The following is a 27,270-nucleotide window of genomic DNA, read 5'->3' on the forward strand; positions in this document are numbered from 1 at the left end:
CTAGACTCTACTAAAATCTTACAGGTTCCTCAACATATTCAAGTTGTAAAAATCATCTTTGGCATCCTTTTGGATTTCATTTTTTCTTGCTTTGGCTCAGCCTTGCTCATTTCCTTCTGTGTCAGCACGAGTGGTTGTGAAACTGTTGAATCATGATATTTGGCTTACTAATAGATTATCGAAGGTGAACTTTAAATAATTCAAGGCTTTTGGCTGCATGAGGGAATTGTGCATAAACTTAACTAGTATTAAAAGAAGAACATAGTGACGAACATGTCTCCTGAGCAAATCCTGTTGCTCAATGGCTCCAGGAAGTCGGATTATCTTATTGAGACACAAACTTGAGGCAAGATGGCATTAATTTCTTCGAAGATGACCAAAGAATATTTAATTTCTGAGTGCTTTTGGCTTTCCGTCATTTTTTTGGAGCTGGAATTGTAGCTTGTTTCTTGCAGAAGAGTGTCTTGTCCCCAGGCCTTTAAAATTGTAAAGGACCTAATGAGGACAATTTTATCTAGCTCCAGAAAAGATCCATGATAAAAAAGTAAAAACAATAAAAACTCAGTCATGTCCCAAATACTATTTTGTTTTCACCAAGATAGTTACATCTCTTCGAATCTAGTACTTCACATTCAAATCATAAATTTTGTAACATCCAGAATAACTGGAACTCATGATCGAAGTCAGGTGCTTTGGAGTTTTCCTTCTTGTATATCATTTTTCCAGAATATAGAAAATTTGTCATGCCATGACAAAAAGAAGCTGAAAATATTTATACTACTTAACCATCAGAAAGTCTTGGGGAGCCTTAGGGATGTCTGGATTATGATCACTTTAGATAACTCATGCTTGGATACAGTTGTTGTGCATACATCCTGAAGATCACTGTGTTTTCTTGATTATGCTAATTTTAGCTAGGCTCATCCTTCACTCACAAATGTGCAAATTGGTCTGAGACAAACTAAGTGGTAATACAATTTTGTTTCACATTATGTTGTTACTGGATGGTGTTGCTTTTTTTTTATTATTATTCTATAACCCAAATCAGCCTCCTGCTTGCACAATTACCTTCTGAAATTTCCCTATTCCTAATAATTTCTCCATGTTTATTTTTATTATAATCATTTGCTTACATGAATTAGCAGCAAGGGATAGCTAGTTGGGCTACAAAAGGGTATCATTCTAAACTAAAATTGTTCCATTTATAATTTTAACCAAACCAGAAAGATCCATTTGCTGACTATTGGTATCAATCAAGCAACCCAAGCGTACTGTTGAATTAGTCGAGTATGATATCTTCATCTTGTTCAACTGAAAATTGTTCAATAATTTCATGTCTCAGTTAAGTCTTCCATATGTCATTACAATCTTGAGCATTGCTAGAATTGGACCATAATAATATAACCCTTTTGATTTAAAACATCGCCAATGAATATAAAATATATGGAGCCTAAGGAGAGTGTTTGGAGCTTTGAGGGCAAATAAGGAAGACACAAGCAGCCAAAATACTCGAACAATAGAGCAGTCAGGTGGTTATAGAAAAGTTTCTCAATTGGTGATTGGTGATTGGTGATCATCAATTTCAGTTCTTGTAATATGACTTATGATAAATGCAACCGTATGGACTGCTTTCACCAAAACTGAGAAGGCATGTCAGCACGCAGAGCATGGTTCTTGCCATTTCGCTTATGCCATGATGTTTCTGTTTAGCTACACCATTCTGTTTGGTATGTTCAAATATGAAACACGAAGATATATCACGAACCCCGTCAGTTTGTGGATATTTTATCTTGGTATTAAACAAATTTTCCGCCAAAATTTTAAATGTTTTTGCAGAAGTGAAAGAAAGCTTCTGATTTGTTTGTTAACGGGGAAAACCGAAGAAAAGCAGCTATCTCGACAAAGATGATAAAATAATGGAAATCGGAAAATGATATTGGGAGGACCCGTGCAGGTGTGTGTTTAGTCCCACATCGGTTATTCGCTGGGTAGATTTTGGGTATTTATGCAGGATCAAGAAACCCAATTAGTAACTTCCGGCTAGCCATTTTGGGTGAGGTCTTGAGTTGTTACAAATGGTATCAGAGCGGACCCGGCTCATAATCTATGTGGACTAGAGAACACTGCAGCACTGATCCATTAGGGCTAACCATGAGCCGATCGTGGTGTTTGTGATTAGATTTGAATGGATTTGAACCCTTAGCCTGATAAGGACGTCAGGGCTTGAACGGGGGGAGTATGTGAGGATCCGTGCGGGCGTGTGTTTAGTCCCACATCGGTTATTCGCTGGGTAGATCTTGGGTATTTATACATGATCAAGAAACTCAATTAGTAACTTTCGGCTAATCATTTTGGGTGAGGTTCTGGGTTGTTGCAGATATATCAGGAGATATCCTCACATCTGAATGAATCAAAAGTACATGTTTAGAGAACTAGGAAGCAATAGTATCAAATGATAGCTTATGGTATTTCCCAATAATGCATTTTTTTGCAAGGACCAACAAAATGAGAGAAGAATAAAATAGGATAATGATGGAACAACTTATTCAGGGTGCTAGTATTCCTCTCTCATGCTGCTGATCTATGGCAATGTGACATGCCACCAGACCACATGGAAGTCGAGTGGCATAGTTTGGAAGTTACTCATGACCGACACTGATAAAGAGAGGAATCCTGGCACCACACGGACGTCCCCTTTGTGGATATCATGTTGAAACCATGGGCCACCTAATGTTGGGATGCTCTTGCCCCCAAGCAGTTTGGAAACTATTGCTCCAAAGGCTACAAATTCAGAACTTACTGAGTAATCTATATGAATTATAGAATAACTGGAGAACGACCCTAGAGAGGAAGGAGTTGATAGCAGCAGTCGATGCATTGCTTTTGAACGGGGTGCCCATGGGGTATATGGAAAGAGCACAATGGAAGAAGGTTTCGATTCAAAGCATGCTTTCATTCAGAGATGGCTAAACGGATGGTCTACCTCTTTAAGAACTGGACATCCCCTATCCCGAAACAAAGCATTCACCAAGCAGGTGGCACTGCTTCTGGATATACAATGGGGTCTTACACAGCCCTGGAGGATGAGTCTGAAAATGATCTCTTGGGGCAAACAATTCAATGGGGAAGTTGATGTGACAAAAAAAAAAAAAAGAAGAGAGAGATGCGATGAAGAAGTTGGCGATGTCATGCTCGGCGCATACTGCTGGCCAACATAGATGACTTGGCTATGGTGATCGGTTGGATTCAGAGCTGCACTGACGACAGAAGTGGCTGTCATCTTCTGCTCCGAAATATTTGGAGCATGGCAGGCAGAGACCTAGTCTTTTTCCGAGCCAAGTATATCTATAGGAAGGCTAATGGAGTTGCGAATTGGAAGGCTTCGTTTGTAGTAAATCACTCTAAAGGAATGCTTCGTGATCCATTACTTTCTGATTCTTTTGGATGTATTCATATTAGAATTGTATAAATTATCTATTATAAAAAAAATGATAATAATAAATTGGCGATGGTTATCGTAAGAAGAGAGATGCATGAAGCGAGGCTCCACGTCCTGAATCAGTGCATGGCGTTGCAGCTGCGCACAACTTTTGACGAGAGCTGGTTAACCCAACATGCTCAAACCATGGTTGCGGCATTCTCTCTCCAACCACCCTTGCACCCTCGCACATATTCAAACTTCTAATAAATCACTGGGGGAAGAAACAAACGTCCACGGGAGGTCCATCTTCAAAAAAGACATGCCACCAAACCACGTCAGGATGTTGAATCAAGGACTACAACGAATGAAGACTACTATTGGAATCGCATAACAAAAAGAGGGCTCCCATTATGTTACTATCATTTACATGACACTGAAAACCATTACAAATGACAAACGATTGTTATTTAAGTTGTCTTTTGTTAGAAAGAATATTTTTAGCTGTCACGCTGCCCCATGGGAGGAGTTGCCATCTAGCTAGCTAGCCTTGTCGGTAAACTAGAAAATCTATAGAGGACAAGACAAAAGAATTTGGATCATGGTTAATAATAGAAAAGGGCCTGAATTAAGGTGCACCCCACCGTCCCTCTTATAAGGAGGTCCTAGGTAGAACAATATTCATATTTCCACTTGACTAGATTTCAAGAAGAAAATAATGAAGAAAACAAAAGAAAGAGGGAAAGAGAAGGGGAGAAGAGGATGTAGTACTCAATACTTACTTGCAATTGCGCTTCTTGTTATCTTGGTTGCAAGAGACTAAGGCCCTGTTTGGGGGAGCTGTTGGCAGTAGAGCTGTCGGAAGTAGAGCTGTTATAAAAGGCTGTTTGCTGTTTGGTAACTACATTCGTAAAGTGCTGTGGTACTTTGTTTTGTGTTTGGTAAACAAACTGAGAAAGTACTTTTATATGACAAAATTACCATAAAGAACATTGCATAGTATTATACAACAGAACATAATAAAACATAACATAAATTAATACATAAATATATGATATAGTATAATATTATTGTAATATAAAATAATATTATGTTAATATAGCATAATAGTAATATAATTATTAGAGTAAATTAATATTTGGTAATATAACATAATATTAAATTATTTAACATAACATATTAATGTATTATGATATAATGTAATATATATTATATTTATAGTATAATACAATAATAAAAGTATAAAATATTATAATTATTAGTATAAATTAATTTCTCATAATATAACATAATATTAAATTATTTAAAATAACATATTAATGTATTATAATGTAATGTAATATAATACAATATTTATAGTATAATACAATAATAAAGGTATAAAATATTATAATTATTATTATAAATTAATTTTCCATAATATAACATAATATTAAATTATTTAAAATAACATATTAATGTATTATAATGTAATGTAATATAATATAATATTTATAGTATAATACAATAATAAAGGTATAAAATATTATAATTATTAGTATAAATTAATTTTCCATAATATAACCTAATATTAAATTATTTAACATAACATATTAATGTATTATGATATAATATAATATGATATCATATTTATAGTATAATACAAAAATAAAGGTATAAAATATTATAATTATTAGTATAAATTAATTTTTCATAATATAACATAATATTAAATTATTTAACATAACATATTAATGTATTATGATATAATATAATATGATATTATATTTATAGTATAGTACAAAAATAAAGGTATAAAATATTATAATTATTAGTATAAAATAATTTCCCATAATTTTCCATAAAATAATTTTCCGCGGTCCAGGGGCTCTTCTTCGTGGTCCACGCTCGAGGAGGACCTCAGCGTGGGCCGCGAGGTTGATGATAAAAAAAAAACAATAGGCTGATTTTGGAAGGTATGGAAAAGGATTAAAATTTTTTTCTTTTAAAATGTGGTTCAAGAGATGCATACAAAAATTGAAAAGAAAAATACCTTTTCTTACGGAAGGGAGTCTGACGGCTTGGGTTCTTGGCTCCAACAGATTTTTAGGTTTATACAAGGATAAACTATGTAATTATGTTATTTTAATATGAGCATTTTTATCAAAAATACAGCTTTCCGAAAAAGCTGAAACAGCTTCCTCCCAAAAGCTCCAAATTGGAGCTTCCTCCTAAAAGCTATTTTCAGCTTTCCGCAAAAGCTGAAACAGCTTTTTGAAAAATTTACCAAACACAGTTTTTCATCTAAAAGTACTTTTGGAGGGCCAGAAAGTGCTTTCTGGCCCTCCAAAAGCTTCCCCAAACAGGGCCTAAGTATGAGTGGTAGGATTAGCGTTTTGGGGTTGGATGGAAGTAGAAATTGACATGGGAAAGGGATGAAGATCTAAATTTTTCTTGGTAGAATTTTGATAGAGTATCCCCTAAGCTTTCTAATTTTTCATATTTTCTGCCATTATTGTGGGATAGAATGAGAGGATATTTATGAAAGAAGAGGAGTAGTTTAAGGATTAGGTTTAATGAGAGGGGCTAAGATTGATATGGGGTAGAGGGCTTTTATTGGCCACAGAGGTAGAGGAGGGGATTGAGAAGGTGTAGGGTTAGGATTTAAGGAGGATGTGTTTTTTTGTTTGTATTCCTTTGAATTGATAGGAGGATAGAAGAGAATGAAGGGCTAGCATGAAGACATACATCATAATCGAAAAATGGAGATAAATATAAGAAAAGAATAGGCTAGTTTTCTATTCTTTTGGATTGATGATGTGGGAAAGGTACGAAAGGCTAGAGTTTTATAGGAGGGGGAGAAAGTGATCTAATGGATCATGATGGAGTGGCATGAATGTGATTTAAACCAGATCCAAGGAGAGTCTTAAGTGCTCGGTGTCATTAGGGGAAGGCATGAGGGCCAAACATTAAGTACCCATCTCAAGCTATTGTTTTTCACGGAATTGACATGAATAGAGGAAAAATTTGTTATGGAGGATATCCAATCTTTATCATTATGTAGGGTTAGGATTTGGTGCAAGGGTGATAGTACCGGAGGGAAGTGTTTAGGGAGACATATGGGACAAGAGGGGGTAAAGGGTTGAGTTAACAATGGAAATCATGACAAAAAATGTGGTGGTGGCTTACTGGAGTATCACTTGTCACATTAAGAGATAAGTGGTCCCTAAGGAGGAGGATGATGGAGGCTTAAGGATCGAGAGGACGATTTTAGTAAAAATGCACCCTTATGTGATAAAATATTCTTCACGGTATACGCCTATGCTAATGGAGAGGGATGGAGATATCATGGATGGTGTTGGTGTTGCCATGACACTTTGGTCTAGTCTAAACCTACATTATATTCATGGCTTTTAGAATTAAAGTGGAGTTGGGAGAGACTAAGTCTGATCTAGTATGATTAAGTAAGACCAGGTTGGATCATGTGACTAAATTTTGTTCAGATCTATAGGATCATGTGAGAACTAATTGGATGTAACCAAGTAGAGATATTATTTCACTCTTTTGCAATTGGGAGGTGCCTATCCCGGCTGATGTAAAAAGATTTTGAGAGAGAGGTTTTGTTAGCACTGCATTAGTAGTAGAACTAATACTTTTAATCTTAGAACTAAACCATCACCAACTTTAACAGATGTATCATTAGTATTCAGTGCGAGATTTGACATAGCACCTTCAGCATGGGTCATATATGCTTTAGCATTGATTTCTATTACAACAACCTAGTATAGACTTTCAATTCTTAGAACTAAACCATCACCTTCAGTAGGTTGGCAAGCAAGTCTCAGCACCATTTTAATGCTGTTAGCATTGATTTCTATTACAACAACCTTGTTCGGTGGTTGATAGTCTCTAGCACTTCGACGACATCCACGCCCACCTCTACCATGGCCTTTGCCATGGTTAATTTCTAGGTGGATCATTAACATTAGCAATGACAGCGGCCTGATTTTAAACAAGTTGATGTAAACAACCAAGACTTTACTTGTGTGTAAGCATGCAAGATCGGAGCTCAATGAAGGAAATGTATAGAAAAAATTTGAGATATCTGTAACAAATAACTCTTAATCAGTGAGAAGGCCAAGTAAGGCATTGAGAACCAGATCCTTGTTTGTGACAAGGAAATTAATAGTGGGAGTCATGAAGAGTCATCAGCTTGTGAAGATATGTCTCAATGTGCTCCTAAAAATGATCCTTAAGGAGCATTTCTTGAGCCCAACAGCTCAAGGAATTGCTTGAGATGTGCATCCCACTTTTACTAGGAAGTTTTTAGATCATAAACTTCTCGTAGTATCTCATCGAAAAAGATGGCTGTGAGCCAAGAACGGAAATTACTTTCGTCCATTCATATCCAAGTTCTGCATGCGGCATTCTTGCACAATTGGCTATTCTCATCAGGAACAGAATGATATGGAAAGGATCCATCCACATATCTTATAAGTCCATGACTGATGAGAACAAATCCACACTAAGATTTCCCTTGCACATAGTTGGTGGAATCAAACTTGATGAAGGCAAGGTGGGAAATATTTAGAGCTATTATAGTGGGAGGAGAAACGATTGGAGGGACTGGTGTGGTGGATAAAATTGGTGGAGAGGGATTGAACGTGGGATAGGACTGAGGTGAAACAAAAAAAAAGTGAAAAGGGTTCGAGTGAGGCAATGTTGAGGCACAAAAAATAAGGGGGAGGAAATATATGGAAAAGAAAGAGGTGGTGTGAATGAAGATGCGGAGAGAATGAAGGGGAGTGACCATAGTAGGAAGAATACTTGAGAGTTATGGAGCAGATGCAGCCAAAGTTGTTTTGGGCATCAATGCTGCAGATGGAATTGCTGCAAGGACTGAAGAGATGGTAGCAACGTCAGAGGGAGTGTCTCTGCACCTATGGATGGATCATGGATGGCTGTGTTGGGTTTACTACTCATTATTGTTGCATTGGAGTCCAAGTTGCATGGATTTGTTTTTTCTTCATCCATTCTATCTACAAGGTTTTGTGCTGCTTCTGGAAAGTTATAATTTTTCTCTTTGAGGGTGTGCTTCACCAACTTTGTAAGTTGGAAGCTTATTGATGTCTCTTGTAGAGGTATTCTTTTGTTCTTGCAATTTTTTTGTTGCTGTGGGCCTCTTATACTCTTTATTTCGTTGATCGGTAGATTTGGTTAGTGACCCATGGTTTTTCCTTCTTTAATTGTTTTCCACCTCAATTATTGATGTTCTTTGTGTAGCGAAAAAAAATTATTGATGTTCTTACATTCTGGGTTGCTTGTTTTTGCTACCTTCATTTGACATATTGGTTGGTAGAGGAAGTGATGTCAATCGTGGTGGGTAAGAACTAGAGAGAAAGGATTCTTCGTAAGAGACGGACAGATGATGAGCACTTCAGATACCATGAAAATATTTTAAGGACTAGAGACTCATCAACTGGATACATTGCCGGTCTCTTGCATTATGTTATCTTTTTTTTGGTACAACGGGAATTGACACCCGCCAAAAATGGGTGCAGCCTACAAAATCAGAAAAAAAAAAAAAAAGATAACATAGAGGATGAGGCACTGACATATGGTCCCTCCAGGTAAAGCCTTCTCAGTGGTGGGCCGCGAATAAGGCTACCCAATCAGCCGCGTTGTTTGCCTCCATGTAGACATGTCTAGCCCACGATAGACTATCATCGTCCAAGAATCTGCGGACATCACGGATCAACGGGCTGGACCTCTCATCGAGCTTTGGATCCCGGATCCACTCAATCACTGAGGCCGAGTCTCCCTCGAACAGAATGTGGTCCGCACCCAACACCCGCCACGCATAGACAACTCCCTTCCATGCAGCCCTGAGCTTAGCACTGACCACAGACGTGTCGAAGATCCGTCGGCCCCCAGCCACTATCAGAGGGCATCACAATCCTTGATGACGAAGCCCACACCTCCAATGCACTCTCCCTCACCAACACTGTCGTCGAAGTACACCTTGAGAAAGCTAGGGGGCGAGAGCTCCCATAAGACCTACACGGTCCTGGGCACTGCATGAGCAAGAGGCGAGCCCTAGAATTTCTCGGCCGACCCCAGGGATGACGACGTGGCGCCACAGATAATCTCCTCCGCATGAAGAAGAGCCCTCTTCGCTGCTAAAATTGGGTGCACTCTACTGCCCTCAAAGATCCGGGTATTCCTAGCTAGCCAACAGTGGTAAGCTAGATAGGCAACCCTGATCCTAGGATCCTCCAGGCCCGGCCTCCTCAATGAAGTCTCTAGGAAATCTTTCTCTCTCTCCCCCTCCCTCCCTCTCTTCCTCTCTCTCCTCCCTCTCCATAAGCCCCCTCTTTCCCCTCCCTCTCCCCCTCCCTCCCTCCCTCCCTCCCTTCCTCTCTCTCTCTTCCTCCTTCTCCTTCTCTCTCTCCCCTCTCTCTAAGCCCCTTCTCTCTCTCTCTCTTTCCCTGCCCTCTCTCCCTCCTCTCTCTCTCTCCTCTTTCTCCCTCTCCTTCTCCCTCTCCTAGTTCGATGTACCCTAACTCGGCACAATATGTACCTAGTACCATACAAATCAGTTGTCAGGTGCCGATTTTATTTTTAAAAAATAAAAAAAATAGGGCGCAACTCTTGTTGCATTTTGAAATAGGGGCTCTAACCCTATTTTCATATGGTCGGAGGAGAGGAGACTCTAAAGCCCTCTCCCTCTCCCTCTCCCTCTCCCCCTCCCTCTCTCTCTTTTCTTTTTCCTGTCCCTCTTCCTTGCCGGCTTTGGCTACGTAGGTATGGGTTTGGAATGGAACAACACGGTACCATGCCATGCTATACTATCAGATAACCATTATAGATCCCAATACCAGCACATCATATCTTGGGTCATATCCTTGTGTTGAATGGTAGCAATAACTGCCATCGATAAGTGATCAAAGCATTATAGTGGCTATAAACTATGCTAACCTGTAAGACCCCTTCTCTTATCTTTTTTATTTCCATAAAAGTTTGAGTCAAGCAATTAAGGCATAATCATCTCAACCAGGTGTAATCATCCACCTTACATCTCCTCTTTCTTTTACTTCTAGAGCATTTAGATAGCCTCAAAAATAGCAAATTGGAGACGTTATGTCCTTGTGTTAAAAGGTAAAACTGTCACAAAACAGGATCTCACCCAAAATAGCTAGCCAGAAAGTATTATTTGGGTTCCTTGATCCTATATAAGTACCCAAGATCTACCTAGCGAATAACTGATATTGGGCTAAATACACGCCCTCATGGATCTTCACATACTCTTCTCGTTTAAGCCATGACATCCTCATCAAGCTAAGGGTTCAAATTCATTCAAATCTAATCACAATCACTACGATAAGCCCATCATCAGCCTCAATAGATCTGTGCTGTAGTGTCCCCTAATCCATATAGGTTACGGGCCGGGTCCACTTTGATACCATTTGTTATAATCCAGGACCTCACTCAAAATGGGTGGCCGGAAGATATTTTTCTGGATTCCTTGATCCTATATAAGTATCTAAAATCTATCTAATGAATAACTGATGTGAGACTAAATACATGCCCGCACGGTCCTCATAAAAACCCCTTAAATTGGTTTTAATGCACCAACTCACCTTACATGCTGGAGCAAGCAGTGGATCAGTTGAGGAAGAGAAGCTACCATGAGATGATATCTTCGCAGTAGAAAATGATAATTCTGTGTCTTTACAGCAAAAAATAATATGTGTTTACCTTTCACCCTTTGCAAATAAAATGAAAAAACATACAAGTTTCCAACACAGTGTGGCTATTGTTGCACGAATCTTCTTTTAATGCAAGGTAATCACTTCTGAAGCAAACGAGACCTGGAGATCTTAGAAGGCACAGAAGCACATCATTTTAAATAAGCCCAAGGAGCCTGGAGATTTCTTCTTATTGATGTGACGACAGATTCCTTGATGAGATCTCTTTCTCTTTTTACTGCTCACAATTCCCCTAACTGTGACTTCTTTCTTGCGCATGTCCACCATGTAATCCAGCAATCCTGCTAAACAAATCAACAGCAACAATTGAGATTGATGCGTTCAAAGGAGCATTGAATCAGGTGGTTGGCTGGACTTTTCTATAATGACAGTCAACAAACTGATAAGACCAAGCAATAAGAACTTGCATGGCTCCTGAACTGAAGGCCATTTGTTTGACTCCATGTGAAGTGATTCAGAGAATTTTCAAGCATCTTTTTTGATCTACATGTCACAATAACATGGCTTGTGGTGTAATCATTAGGTATAGTTTACGGCGTAATCATCTTTTTTGATCTACATGTCTCAATAACGTAGTTTGTGGTGTAATTCTAAAGCCTAATGATGTTCATTGAATTTATAGCTCAGTCAGGGCTCATGGCCTGTGGATGCTCATCTACACCTGATGGAGTAGCCATGAGGCCAAGGTGGTGAAAGATTGAGCAGCCTTGTGGCAGCCGAGCAGGTTCGATAATTTCATCTCTAATCTTGTAGTTATATTAATAGTAAGTTGTGGTTTATGTGGTGCACAATTTAATCCTCACCATTCATCTTGGAGACAATCCTTGAGACCCTTTCCTGGCAGTGGCTGCAGCCCATATTGGCACTCACCACAACTACTTGCACCTACATGCATGCAACATTTGCACATATAATCATCAATTTAGCTGCCTCTTAAGAGGAATACAAGAATATCAGAAGAAGTGTCTCAGTACAAGAGACTAGATCAAATCAACCCAAATTGTTGTCGGTCCAAGGTTCGAACCCTGCAGACCTTGTCAATTATTTGGCCAAGCTCAGGTTGAGGTCCCATTATGTTGATGTTAGAGTCTAGCCTATATATTAAAATGTTGAGCTGAGTTGGAAAGAATTCTGCTATAAGGGATGAGAAATTTAATTCTAAATAAGAAAATATTGGACTAGTAACAAGCTTCATTAAGATGAGGAATGAAAAATTCTTATCAGATAATTTATCTGTTACTCATACATCAATTCCGAGTCAAATTCTTTATGCCCTACCTGACCAGAGTCTAATAATCTCGATCTATTATAAGAATAATGGGGTCTTTTTTTTTTTTTTTGGTGCAGGCACAAGCATTGCATGCATCCACACATGCATGTAGGAAAATAGATAGAAAGGAGAGCAATTTTGAGCAAAAAAAGATTTTTTTTTTCTTTCAAAGTTTTTCAAAATGTGCATTGTATGTGTCTATAAACTGAGTTTTACATATGAGAAGATATAAGGCATATGCTTCTAATTATAATGATATAAGGAAAGCAAGTACAAAAATATTTTTATGATGTTATAATGATTTTTTTTGTGACTTAGATGTTTAATTGACTAGCCCATCCGATAAATTATAACTATCAATAGAACTAGTTAGTTATGACCGAGAAATTCGATTAATTTTTCTGAAAGTAGCATTATATTTAATATTCTTCCAGAAACAAGTCTACATAATTTTTTACTAGTGAGTGAAATTAGGCCACTAGAGAAACGCTGCAGAGAGGGCGAATGTGAAGTTGGAGGATGACAAGAAGGTCAATGTTAAGCGGCTGCGGCTACGGCTACAAAGGAAATGTTGCAGAGTCAGAGAGGGGAAATCCAACTAGATTCCTTTGAGTTTTAAATTTTGAACTGATATGTGGCTTGTTTGGCTAGGTTGTTGTGCTGTATGAGTTAGTTCGGCTCTCTTTTTTTTTCTACTTTTCTTTCTTCCCTTTTTTTTTTCCATGGACGAGATTTTTATGCTTTTTCTTAATAAATTCTTGCCGACTTTGTGGATCTTCTCTCTGGAAAAAAAAAAAAACTTTTACTTAGCGAGTGGGGTCTTAACATTTATTATCTTGACTTAGTGAGATGTGACGTCACCTAATCTAGAATGTATCTAGGCAATTGTGTATCAGATCTTTCTTTTTACCCTCCTTTTGGGGTAAAGCATCTTTGCAGAAAAATTACAGACGATAACACCAACAATTACCCACTCCCTGATCTGAAACTATATCACACTTCTAACAGTGAAGGCCGTCAAAATTGTGATAGGTAGAAGCTCAAAATATCATTAGAACTAGGAGCTATGATGCTGAGATTGCTGTCCTTCTGTTCATTACAAAATAGATCATATATCAATTACAAGCACCTCAAATTATATCAGTGATATCCATATTGTTATACTATATGATCATGTTCAACTCCACTGAATCAATGGACTCTCATAAGAGGTCTAGTGATCAGTAACCTCTAGTCTTTCAATCTTTTATCTTCATTTTCTTCCTCTGTATAAGAGGTGGAAGCTTGATCTTATATCATATAAAGGTGAGTACTAAAAAAAATCTACTATGGAATAGATTTTAATTCAATTCTCTTAATAATGAAGTGCCAAACAAAGAATGAACTAGAACAAGAGCAAACGTAGAACTAATGGATATGAGAGAGAGAGAAAGAGAAAGAGAGAGATTAAATGGTTGAAATACAAGAAAGAAAGCAGAGTTCCAGGCTTGGATCATATTCCATCAAGACTTCACACACACACACACACACACACACACAGAGAGAGAGAGAGAGAGAGAGAGAGAGCGCGTACCGAAGGAAGAGACAAATTCTCTGCAAACCTTAACGCTTGTTCACTTGCTTCAGCCATGAAGGCACCTTGGGCTTCTGGTTTTTCCTTTCATTACCTATGATTTCTCCACTGTGGATTTCTTGCGAAGCTCCTCTCTTCTTGTAAGTCCAACTTCAGAATTCATTTAATCTATTAAGGATATGCCAATAGCCGCCTCTAGAAGTCTCACTTCGCCTTCTACAAACGGGTGGTTCTATATACACCCCCCCTATTGCTCAGGACACCCCCCAAAAATTAAAAAAAAATTAAATACTCTCTACACCCCCCCATTTGCTAAGGACACCCCTAAAAAATTAAAAATTCCTAAATTACCCCCCACCCTCCCCACCCCCTCACCTAAATTGCTCTCTACACCCCCCAACCCCCCCCCCACCCCGCTCTTCCCCTCCAAAACACCTCGCCAACGCCCAAAACCCCCCCGTTCCCCCTTCTCCCTCTCGTCGCCGGCATTCTCCCGATCTCCGACCACCTCGCCGGCTTCTCCCGGAACCACCTCGCCGGCTTCTCCCGAAATTTTTTTTTTTCACGGTTCGTGCTCCGTTCGGCACTGGATCGCCGAACAAAAGGCTTCTGTTCGGCTGAACAGTGCCGGACAGAAGCCTTCTGTTCGGCACTGTGCAGCCGAACAGATCTGTTCGGTTGAGGGTTGCCGAACAGAAGCCTTTTGTTCGGCGATCCAGTGCCGAACGGAGCACGAACCGTGAAAAAAAAAAAATTTCGAAACAAGGTGGAACACGTACCTTTGCGGCCGATTCTTCGTCCCAAATCACTAGTTGCTTGTCCATGCTTCGAATGGGGCTTAAATCTCCTTCAAAGATCGCCTAAACGATGTAAATGGATCGAGGGGTTTAAGGGGGGTTTGAGGGGTGTTTTTTTTTTTTCTTTTCAAAACGAAACGGAGGAGGAGGAAGGGGGGGGTGTATGAGAAAATTTCAAGGGCAATATGGTAATTACACTAAAGGTTAGTTTGGGTTTTTTTTTTTGGTTTTTGGGGGGGGGGGGGGGTGTCCTTAGCAATAGGGGGGGTGTATATAGAACCACCCTCTACAAACCAAGGGAAGATGGAAAGAAGTACTGGAATTCCTTCTTTTACCCCTGTACATCATTGCATAGTAGGGTGTGTCCTACAGGATGTCGAAAGCTTTTAATTAGTGTCCCAACATGGTATTAGATTCTTAGACAAATCACTAAATTCCACTCATTGGAAGAGTTGCATTGGTTTTGTTTGTAATGAGCTCAAGCTTTGAGTACAGTGTCACACATGGTATTGTATTCATAGATATTTCACTAATCCTTGTTAGAAGAAAAAAAATGTTGTCTTGGTTTTGGTTTATAATCCGAAAGATTGCGCTGACCAGAAGGAAAGATTTGTGAATCATTGGTTACTCATTAACAAGCAATAGCAAAAGCCATATTGAGATTTGTGATTTAATATATAGCAACACACATTTGGTACCAACTCCACATGTTTGTAGAATCCATTATAAAAGTAAATATACTTTATATTCCTTAAATCCTTGTTGGTTAGCAAACACATTTGGTTCCAATTAAGGTTACGTGATTTAGAAGTGTGACATATTTAGATGCAACCTCACCCTCACCCTCACCTCTCTTGCACCCTGCACCGACATGCGCGATATATTTAGGTGCTACTTGTGTTCACAAGATCCACAAAAAAATTTCTTTTTCTGAACCACTCATGATTCAATTTCATTCATCATTGTGCTTATGCTTACCAAACCAATTGACTCACTCAGAATAGAATGGTGATGCTGACTTGCATATTCTGAATAAAAAATCAGCAACTTTGTGAGCACAAATGTTGTTGGAGTAATAACATGACTGCCAGAATTTATAAAGTATAAAGATGGTTTCTACAAAGGGGGGGGACAAAATGGTCTAGTAGTGAAGGATGATGCTTCTCCATCCGTCTCTCTACTTTTGAAATTAGTGGGCGATCCTTTCACCACCTACCTAGACTTTCTTCACACGCCACTGACTAAAGCATTCTCCAAACAACCCTAAAAACTACAATATGTAAATCTTTGGTGGAGTCTGTGGAAGCTTAATATGGCCATTAGTCACCAAAAAGGTGATGGTGATATTTCTAAGAGAATATGAGACAACAGAATCCTATGTTCATTAGCCATGTATTCTAAGGAATAAGGAATGGAACTAAGTAGGAGGAAATACTAGCTTTATCTGATCATCATGTCTCCCATGACCTTTCTTCTCATCTCCTAAGTAACCCCACACAGGTCAAATAATTAGATCATGCGTTTTTGATGGCTATGCCTACATGTCATGATTATGTGAATTGAAATGAAAAGGGCCTTAATCCTGGAGCTAGTGATTGCAGAACATAAACAAGCATAAGAACAGCATTCTCTGAAACATGGTAAAATTCTTGGCAGGAAAATTCAGTATCTTGTTGCTAGTTTCTCTATTGATTTATTGCTCTTGCTTCTCTCATTGTTATTCTCACATGAATAGATACATAAATATTTTAGTAATATTACATTCCTTTCGCTTAATGATCAGCAGATTCTTGCACAGTTTCTTAATCTTCGAGGGGAATGAGATGTACAGAGGCTTAACATTGTTTTCCAGGCAGAATTGCTGGTATACCTTGTGATGAATTGTGTTTGAGTGATGGTTTACAGAGGAAGGTAAGCTACATAAACATATATTTAACTTCAAATGAGGGTCATTTGGCTTGGCTTGGAAGGTGAAAGTCCATATGAAGGTGCCAACATTTTTTTGGACATGAACGGGACTCTGAAAATTTAATTAGCCAACTCTTCCTTCGAAAATTTGGTGAGAGTTTTAGCTTTCACTGTTCACCCTCCATCACTCAGCTACCCCGAGGGTTTGCTCTCAAACTCCTCTTGATGGTGCCTAGAGTACTCCATGACTTATTATATTTTGACCTTTTTAGATGTATTCATACTAGAATTGTATGACCCATTCGTTGTAACAAAAAATAAAAAATAAAAGAAAGAAAGAAAAAGAAAGGAAGCTCTGGGTCATCATTTGTGGTGCTTGGGAAGGAATTCTGTTTCCTTGATGCACTTCATACTGAGCTATGGCTGGAAAGGGACTCCTCAACCATAGTGGCCTGGATTAACAAGAGTGGCAATGCAGCGCCTCTGCCTTGCAGAACCTATAGGAGACCGACGAGCTCATCTTCAGGCTTTCAAATGCTCACATGCTTGTGGCGAAGTACATTAGCTTGCAGATTATGAATTGCTTGCATGGCTAAATTTCCGCTGTCACTACGTCATTTGATCACAGCTGATGCTGCAGATTTATTGCTCATGAGATTGTAATTTGAGAACTTAACTTATCCCCACACACAAAAAAATAAAAAGTTACATTCATTATGTCTGTTGGCCAAATTGTTACAAAATCTCAACTTGTGACAGATAATTATGGGCAACAACAGAATGGCTGACTCAAACAATGTTAATTGTCTAAGCCTAGTTCTCTATATTGAATAGTGCCTCAAGTTGTATCCTGAATGTTAGACCACATATGGGGAAAAAAATTCAAAATTCAAATTTGCATTCATGACCCTTTACTAGCTTCCCACATCAAGTGGCAACCTAAATTGATTTAAAGATTAAAGAGCAAAGTGAATCATCTTTACAAATCGACACCAGTCTACCTGGAATACCTCTAAATCAATTCAATTTAGCACTGATTAGATTTTAATGCACCATTACCTTCACTACTTCTGCTCCGTCGCATCTTCTACAATAGACTCCTCACCAAGTTGCTAACCGAGAAAGTCCGAGGAATGATTCAGCTTCCAGTCTGCAACCCATTTTATTTATCTAAATACCATGTTATGTAGCAGAAAAGTTCAAGTCAAGGAAACCGCTGCACTCAGTTGAAGAAGATTCCGAAAAAAATTATTCAAAGCTCCTTAGGGAGGGAGACTAGCTATCCAAGAACACATAGGGGGGCAGTCACCTATAGTATCACTGATGACTATCAGACCTCCTGACTCAAAGAATCCATTATCCCAATCAAAATTCCAGTCACCAAAGAGCAACCTTTGACATTTCTAATCACAGATTCTGCGGCAAACAAGATCAGGAATTTTCCAACTCGTGCCTCAATGAACAAGTTATTACATGGATTATTTTGAAAACTCAAAAATATGCTTGCTAGAATTTTTTTTCTTCCCTGATTAATAAATTTGAAGTAAATACACTAGTTTTATCAGCAAAAGTTGTACTAACCTGATTTTGTACTTGCATGGCTTCCAAAAAATTAAATTTTGGAGGGAGTAACTACCTCTGAGATGCTTTACTTGAGTCATGAGTTGATGCAACCTGTTATCCTTTTCTAGCTATAGGTTTCAAGCTTCTCCCATAGTCCGAAGCTCAAAGATTTTTCCATCTCACAGAAAAAAAAAGGCTCCATGTCCCCAGTGGATGGTTAGCAATGATCAATAAACTGTACTTCAGAGAGGAAAAAGATAGAAATCAAGCTACTTTTCTAATAGAAAGAATAGAATGACAATATTCTTTGGTCCAGCAGTCAAGGGACCCCCCATCCATATTGGAGAAGATGTCAATCCCATAGCTGCCTTACAGTATTGCTTAGACTGACTAGAAGAAGTCTAACTGTTTACATAGAATACCAAAAGTTTTGCACAAGGATATTTCTGCTTGTGTGCAAGCATTTGGAAAGAACTCAGAAACAAACCTTGACTGGAGAAATAACGTAACAATGACAACCATCTTGCTAAGAAATCTGTCAAGTAAGAAAGGTATGATCTGTTTCACAGAAAAACTCATCATATATGCAGTTAGACACTACATGTTTTGATTGATAAGATGCATATATCACTGCCGAGAATCTTTATGGAGAAAAATAAATCATATAAACTGAAAAATTAGTCAAACAAAATTGACACAGAGGCAATGCAATTGCAAGACAAAAAGAAAAGGCACAAAGAAAAGAGTTTTAAGTAAAACATTCATGTCATTCACGACATTGGAGACATAATGGATGGTGGCATCAGTTACAAATATGCACCCAATTGAGGATGCTTAATATCAATTCCATTTGCAAATATGTTTGTAATAGATCAATCTAATTTTTCAGTTTCTACATAAAATGTTTAAAACACAGGACACCACACACACACACACAGAGGGAGAGAGAAATCATATGCTGACTTTAGTTTCTAAGATACTGCAAATATGCTTGCATACCTGCAGAGATATCTTGATAGTTATTTCTGAGGATGAAAAGTTTCCCATATTTCAGTAAACAACTAAATCTAGAGTTCTTACTCAACATGTCTTTGTCGGTAAGGTTAACATGGCAGAAAGAAGTATTTATTACACTCGCAGCAACATTGGAGATCTTTACCTTGGACAAATAAAAGTTACACCTTGCAAAACGACAGTTGATTTAGAAATATATTCTTTGAAGAAGTCCCTAAACATGGCCACGCACATTTTATTCATGATTCAATGATGTCCCTGTTATTTATTCTGTTGATTATAATCTCAAAACATAAATAGTTAACCCTCTTGTTGTTCTCAGACTACATCAAAACAGCAAATAAGAATGGTGCCATATATAGAATATCAGACAAACTAGTTAAGCTTGACAAAAGTTTCATTTGGTAAGAGAATGCATGTAGATTGTCATAAAAATCATGATGGACCTGTCATCTAATATAAGATTAAGAGAGAGAATTTCCATCTCAACCAAACTTTTGAAAGAGTAGATGCCCTATAAGCCAATCATTTGATGGGTTTCTCTTTGTAATCCTCCAAATCATGTACTTTGACACTCGATATATATCAATAAAGGTATTGTGTTTCATCATTTGCTGCTTATCTATTTTATTATTGGATGATGAACCCCATAAATTAGGACATTGGTTTTAGGGTTATGATGAGATCATACCAGTGAGACCTAAAATCCTAAAATCCTAATTTAGAATATTCCCAGTCAAATTGGTATATTGAGTCGGGGATCAATATTACCGGAAAGACTGGCACATCTTATGTATGCTCAATGTAGAGGGTGATTGATCTCACAATCACTTGTATGAGACACTAATACAAAGATGTGGGGTGCTCATTAGAGGAATGAGTTCACTGAAATGACCAGCCATGAGAACATCTTATGGATTTTTACTTAATTATCAAAAGATGATTCTCATAGTGGGAGTTGTGCAAGTGATCCTTAGACCTGAGATCACCATGGTACCTTGTGCACTTGAAGCTATGTTTTGGTTTACCCTCATTCACGATATTGCGTTGTGTACGGGGTATTCTGGATATGGTAGATTTTGTACGAAGGTTGTGAGTAGGTCAACAAGGAACCAGTCACTTCTAGTAAGAGAAGGTAACATCCTACTTACTCTAATCTTATGATGATTCAAGAAGCCTTTGATCAAAGCAAAATGAATATTAGAAAGAGTTTCTAATGTTTCATTGTTTGAATTATCATATAAAAGATTGAGAGAGATATGAATAAGTGATTGAGTTTGATATTGATCCATACTCATGCACTTATTCAGGATGTAGTATGACTGAGGGATAGAATTGCACAGTAACTTGCCACTGAAGGGTATGTTTGGATTTGTCTAATACATTCCTCATCTTCCGGGTAAACATGATACGTTGCTAGACGTCAATCATGTCTTGTGGGTTGATCGGATCAAAGAGTTTGATTAGATCAAAGCATCAGAAAGGTTCTGATTGCTAAGTCAGGTTTAGCACTAAATTGAACCTAAATTGGATTAGAGGTATTCTAATCAGGTTAGGTCAACTTGCACCTGCACCTACTGCTGGCTAAGATAAGGAACCCAATGGGTCACACACAAGGGAATTGATCAAGGGTCTAATTGGATTAGATCATGTTTGCAAGATGAACATGCTAGCACGTGTTGCAAACCCTAGCTCCTGATTCAAATTAAATTCGAATCTGATTCTTAGGTTAGGTTGATCTAATATGATTAGATCATGACCTAATATGGGTTAGCCAAGAGTTGGAACCCATTTGGCTTTAATTAGACCTGATTTGATTAGGTTTAATGTTTTCTTTAAGTTGGTTAAACCCAATTGGATTGGGTTTGATAGGGCCTTCACTTCTGGACCATTGGATCACTTCCTGGATAAAGGATCTGGTCCACTAGTTGGCGCCTTCATCTGGACCATTGGATGGTTTCCTGGATGAAGGATCTGGTCCACTGGTTGGCGCCTTCATCTGGACCATTAGATGGATTTCTGGATGAAGGATCTGGACCATTGGTCAGCGTCTGAATCTGGACCACTGGATGGCTCTCTGGCTGAAAGATCTGGACTGTTGCTCAGCGCCTGAATCTGGACCATCGGTGATGGCATCTTGATCTGGACCATTAGATGGTGCCTAGATCTGGACCATTGGCTTTGGTTCACTGCATTTGGGCCCTTGGATCATCAGGATTTAAGAGGGAGACATGAGAAAGAAGTTGATACACCCTTCTCCTTAGCACCCCATCATGATGGGATGCCTCTCTTTGCACATGCCTCATCATGATGAGGTGTGTGGATGGGATGCATCATAAAGGGATGCATCCCTCCATCTCTTATAAATAAGGAGGTGCCTTGGGGTTCTAAAGATCATCAAAGAAAAAGTCTCTCCTTCTCTCTCCCTTATCCCTTCTTTCTTACAAGCCTCTCTTTTTTATCCTAACCCAAGACAAGAGGGTCTTCTTTAGGACAAAAAGGCTAGTGAATGTTTTAGAGGTAGAAAGGAAGAAGGAAGTGAAAGAAAATCAGTCAATTAAATCCTTTGGAAGGATTGAACAATTAGAATTAAGTTTTGGTAGAGCTAGAGTCTTGAACCCATTCCTGTGTGGATCAACATCGGAGGGTGAACATTTGGGCACCTTAGGACATCTTCAGACATATTGGATATAGCGTGATAGGTATTCTTCTATACCAAGATTATATTTTCTACATTATTTGGTCATACTATTAAGGCGATCTTGGCTTATTAGGGTTTCATATAATGGATTTTATAAGAAAATTTTATAATCCCGTATCTTCCGCTGCGCCCTAGGGCATGGGAAACCCAACAACTTTTAATCTACAAGTTATTTTAACATTGATATTATGAAGGGCTGTTTTGCAATAATATTAATTCATTCAATGTAGAGCCTGGAGCTAGTTATATTACAGGTGCTTTATCGATTATTCTATTGGTTCAACTCAAAGTGAGGTAACATGAAAAGAATGCTAGGCAGAAAGAAAAATTATATCTTGAAGAATGCATCCCTGAGTTCCAGTTTCAGTGGTAGCTATAATTCACATGGTAGGAAAGCAGGGTTTTCTCCCAGAGAGAGGAGAGCTGAGGGACTCGAAACCTAAAATAGGAAGTATAAGTGAATTGGCCCTTGGCACTATGTTGAATGGCTGGTATCAAGAAAAAAGTTTCCAACCTTAGGCATGTGCGGTGCACATTTATGTGCTATCAGAGGGTAGCAATAGTTTTTATTTTTTTATTTTTTTTGTACAACAGCAGCTCACGTCAGTTTAGCATGAGTATTACCGACAGAGTCAAGGAAAATAAGATGACACAGAAATTAAGGGGCAGAGTCGGACCCTATCCACAAGACCTCTTCCAAATGATGAGTAGCAAAGGAAGCAACCATGTTCGCTTCCTAATAAACATAAGCAATCTAGATGTAGTGACATCCGGACACTAATCTCTAAATATCCCTGAGTAATAGATGGTCATCGCCTTATTGCTCAACCTGATGAATTCACTCAATCACCATAGTAGAGTCTCTCTTCAGGATAATGCAGTCAGCGCCTAGAAGACTCCTCGCATAGGTGATCCCCTCCTATGCTGCTCTGAGCTCAGCTCCAATAGCAGTCATATCACAAGTGCGCCGCTTGCCTGCCACAACCAGACTGAAATTATGATCCCGGATCACAAATCCCGTCTCTCTATTGTCTCCACTTGCCAGGATACTACCGTCGAAGTTCACCTTGAGGTGGCCAGGGGGTGGGTACTATAGAAGCGGTGCGGAAGCCCCAGATGTCCCTAACCCACCCTGGTGAAGGTGACTGGGGTAGCGGCGATAATCTCGGTCACATGGCGAATGGCTTTATTCTCCACTGCCCTCGTGGATGTCCTCCTCCTCTCAAAAGTATGCGCATCCCTGTCTAGCCAGATATGATACGCCATATAAGCAATAGTGATGCCCCGCTCCACGGTCTCCGGTCTACTCATTAGCATCCTTAGGTGATACAGCAAAGCCTCCACCGACCCCACATGCCGCGGTAGGGTACCAGGCGCCCATCGCCAGATCTGCACAACCCAGGGGCACCCGAGAAGAGCGTGGCTGATGGTCTCCTCCATAGTAGTGCACTCCTCACACATCAGAGTAATCCTAACACTCCTTGACAACACACCCTGGGTCGGTAGACATCCCCAAGCTAATTTCCAAATGAATAAGGCCACTTGGGGGTGCACATTCAATCTCCATATCCGCTTGCCCTCAATTTGCCGGGTAGCCTCCCTGCCTATCAATGCCTGCAAATCTCTGGCACGCACTCTCGCCCTTCCTATTGGGGCCCACAACAATCTATCACTCGCCTCACCACTAGGTAGCAGAATGGTCATGACCCTCTCATGAAATCCAAAGCTCACAAGCATGGTCCTTGAAAAGCTCCAGCTCATCCTGTCATATGCCCTTTCCATATCCAGCTTGATGCCCATCAAACTCCTCTAAGACGGCGCCCTCCAGAGGTCACATATAAACTCATGTGCAATCAGCACATTGTCGAAGATGCTTCGGCCCCCACAAAAGCACCCTGCTCCGGGCTAATGATCCTCGAAAGAATACTCCTCAATCTGGCTACCAAAATCTTTGTCGTCGCTTTGTATAAGATGGTACATAGGCTGATCGGGCGGAAGTGGCCCGCCTCCGTAGCATCCACCCTCTTCAGGATTAGGGTGACGTAGGTCTATTTTCAATCCTCTGCCATCACAACTGTGTCGAAGAAGTGCCGCATGACTACAAGACTCGAGAACATGTAGCAATAGTTGTTGGACATCAAAAATTATTTATCTTAAATTCCAGAAATTTGATGAGGAGTCTAGATGTTTGTCTAGATGTTTGTGCTATTGAGAGGTACCTTACGAATCAATTACCTATTTTTTTTGCATTATAGTTTTTAGAGTGAGTTGCTAAGATCTATTCATCTTTTCATAATATCATTTATGCTTCTAAGTCCAATTCGCACACTTACCATATACAATCCCTTTGTAATTGAAGCCTAATTTTTTCGTACTAAACTAGTTTTTTGGCTATATAAAATTGGAAGAGCTACATGACACGAGAGCATGACCAAATAGTGAAAAATACATTCAATTAAACATAGGTAAAGAAAAAAAATGCTTGAATTCAGCTAGCAATGTGGACACGATAAAGCCATTTTGCTTTATATGCTAAACATCATTACTAATGTATGAACAATAATAATTCAAGTCCAAGCTAAATAAGAGTATCAAAATAGATAAATGTCAAGTTAATGTTTGTTAGCAAATAAGAGATTAGGATTTATTAGTGTACCAACATAAAAGGGGTATTTTAGAAACAAAAAGTAGGGTCATTTTATCTGGTTGATGGAAATCTAACTTACCCATCTTCTTGGTGGATAAGTTTTTTCGTCTATTTCATGGGTAAATGCTACCTATAAGAAATGAACTTAGCAATCTCATTTTTTTATTAAAGCATGAAAATATAGGTAAGTGGTCAACGAAACAATTGACCAACTTTCTCATGATACTTTACCTATAATGAGAAGAAGATCGATACAACGATATCAGTTTTAGATTCTCAAGAGGAGAGAACTATATTGTAGGCTAAATAAGTGAAGAGATGGCCAGAATAAGCTGCCAGGGTAAATCAGAGCTTGACAGGGTCTCGTAGTTGCAGAGTGATTGTGTTTGTATATGTGCATGTAGGAAGACAATTGGAAACACTTACCAAAATCATCAAGAATGGAGACTAATGTGGGAAGCAACCGTCAGAGGGGACAGTTATTATGTTTGCAAGCAGTTGTTGTGTATTAATATAAATAGTAAAATTGTACTCTACAAAGGATCCTTCGACAATCAATTCAATCATATTAGTTTATCTTTCTCTTAATCTTTTATCCTACGAGTATGTGTAACTTAGATTATCTATCAGAGCTCAATATTACACTCCTACCATAATTTAGTATTACATCCTTATTATAACCTAGTGCTATACCCTATTGTAGCCCAATGCTACACCCTTAATTATAGTCTAGCACTATACCCCCTATCAAATTCTATCTTATTCGAATGATGGTATGATAGTGGCGAAAGTTTTTGAAAGTCAAAGCACCTAGACCCATGCTATTCTCTATCTTCTATTCGATTAATATCTTTCTGACTAGTTATGGCACGCTCGCGCACACATTTAACTTTTTCTGACTCATTCAGAATAAGATAGAAAGGGTGGCAATAGGAGACCACAACATCTTGGAGACATCAAAGAAAAAGATGCAATAGCTTTTCACACTATCCTATATGCAAGTTTCCTTGCCCGAAGGGACCTAATGGGACCTTACAACTAGTTTCATCCCCACCACTTCCCATAGCTTCCTAGTTACGAAATTTCCCACCAAGAAAGAAGATTAGATTGGTCCATCCCACCACTTCGCAATTTTCCGTAGTGACGAAATATTCCACCAAGAAAGAAGATGGCTACCTCGCTCTCCATGTCAAATGCCACTTCCATCACCCCAAACATCTTGCATTCCCCTCCTGAAGCCATCCACGACGCTAACTCTATTACCGCTGTTAGTCAAAGTATCTTATAATTTGTCACCCTTTTGGCATAAAAAATCTACACAAACAAGTGATCCATAAAATCCTTTGCTCTTCATGGGACAATCAATAATACCATGCTAGAGATTTTGAACCTTTTTAGGCAAGAAATCCACTGATGATGGATGCTTAGATACTGAAAGCATTAGAAATGGAAGAAATCTTATAGGCAGGATGCTTGGATCATCCACACTAGAAATAACAAATTGTTCAATAACAAGAGATCTTGTCACTTGGGATGTGTATCTGTTTGTTTCCATACTTGCAAGTCTCGACCTCTTGAGAAAACAAAGATTTGTTTAGAAGCCATTATCTTATATGGAGAGATGTTTTGTTGAGAAGGACCAGCTCTGGGCTCTGGCTATTTGAAACTACACTGCATCCTGTCCAGAATCTTAAATTGACTCTGATGAAGTCCAATTTTAACATTAAAATTCTATCTCCACTTTTAAAGCACCCACCGATGTTTCCTCTTTTTTCCCCTTTTAATGACAATGTCCCTCAAGAAGAGATCTCATAAATGTGTCTACTTATCATGTAATGAGAAATATGTGCAGTTCCATTATGGATTTTGATTTTGAAAAACCAAATATTAATTGCTCGAACAACAATTATTAGCTATTGAGAAGGAAAATAGCAGATAACAAATAAAAAAATACTTATATAACAATTTTAAATAAAATATTAAATTTGATACAATTATGAAGGTTTTAAGTATTCTAATATTAAGCGTAAATTTTGCGAAACAACTATTATTTCTATGCCACCAACATTTGATATTTAACCATATGTTCTAATAAAAGCTAAATTTATATGATGCTATTATCCCTATTGAACTATGATTGTTAATTGGCTACCAATAATTTATAGAACTCGTTTGGTTTGCATAAAAAAAATTTGTTCGCTGAAATATTTTTTTCTTCTAAAAGTTGATATTTCAATATATGATGCTTAAAAAAATAATTTTGATATATTTGATTGATCACGAAAAAATGGCATTCAACAATAGCTTATATTTGATTGAGTATTATTTTTTTAAAAAATTATGTATAATATTTGTGATGCTTTTAAAAGAAACAATTTTACCATATTCTACCAAAAAGCATGAGGATTGTTTTAAAAAATATCCATATCCCATATATATATATATATATATATATATGATAAAATATAAATTTTTATTCTTATAAAAATATATATATATATATTCAATTCTAATCAAATATGGGTTCTTTTTTTATTTTTTCGTTCACCATTCTCTCTCCGTCTCTTCATGCCAACCATCAGAAGCGGCCTAATGTATTTGAGGGGCCTAAGGCCATTTTGTCTTTGAGGC

The 27,270-nt window shown here is 38.4% G+C and overlaps 1 protein-coding gene across 2 annotated transcripts; it reads right to left on the bottom strand.

The window, feature by feature from the left end:
* Positions 1-11,066: 11,066 nt before the first annotated feature.
* Positions 11,067-15,105, bottom strand: LOC103707807. Of its 2 annotated transcripts, XM_039128395.1 has the most exons (4): positions 15,090-15,105; positions 14,010-14,222; positions 11,970-12,051; positions 11,067-11,447 (listed from the first exon to the last, which is right to left on the bottom strand). In XM_039128395.1, exons 2-4 carry the CDS (start codon positions 14,064-14,066, stop codon positions 11,278-11,280), a joined length of 309 nt encoding a protein of 102 aa, XP_038984323.1. In that variant the 5' UTR covers positions 14,067-14,222; positions 15,090-15,105; the 3' UTR covers positions 11,067-11,277. The 2 variants fall into 2 exon arrangements, with proteins under 2 accessions (XP_038984323.1, XP_008790689.2); XM_008792467.4 differs by lacking the exon at positions 15,090-15,105 and having other exon boundaries at positions 11,067-11,450.
* Positions 15,106-27,270: the final 12,165 nt, after the last annotated feature.

The sequence above is a fragment of the Phoenix dactylifera genome, chromosome 7 (assembly GCF_009389715.1).
Source record: "Phoenix dactylifera cultivar Barhee BC4 chromosome 7, palm_55x_up_171113_PBpolish2nd_filt_p, whole genome shotgun sequence".
Classification (NCBI taxonomy): Eukaryota; Viridiplantae; Streptophyta; class Magnoliopsida; order Arecales; family Arecaceae; genus Phoenix; species Phoenix dactylifera.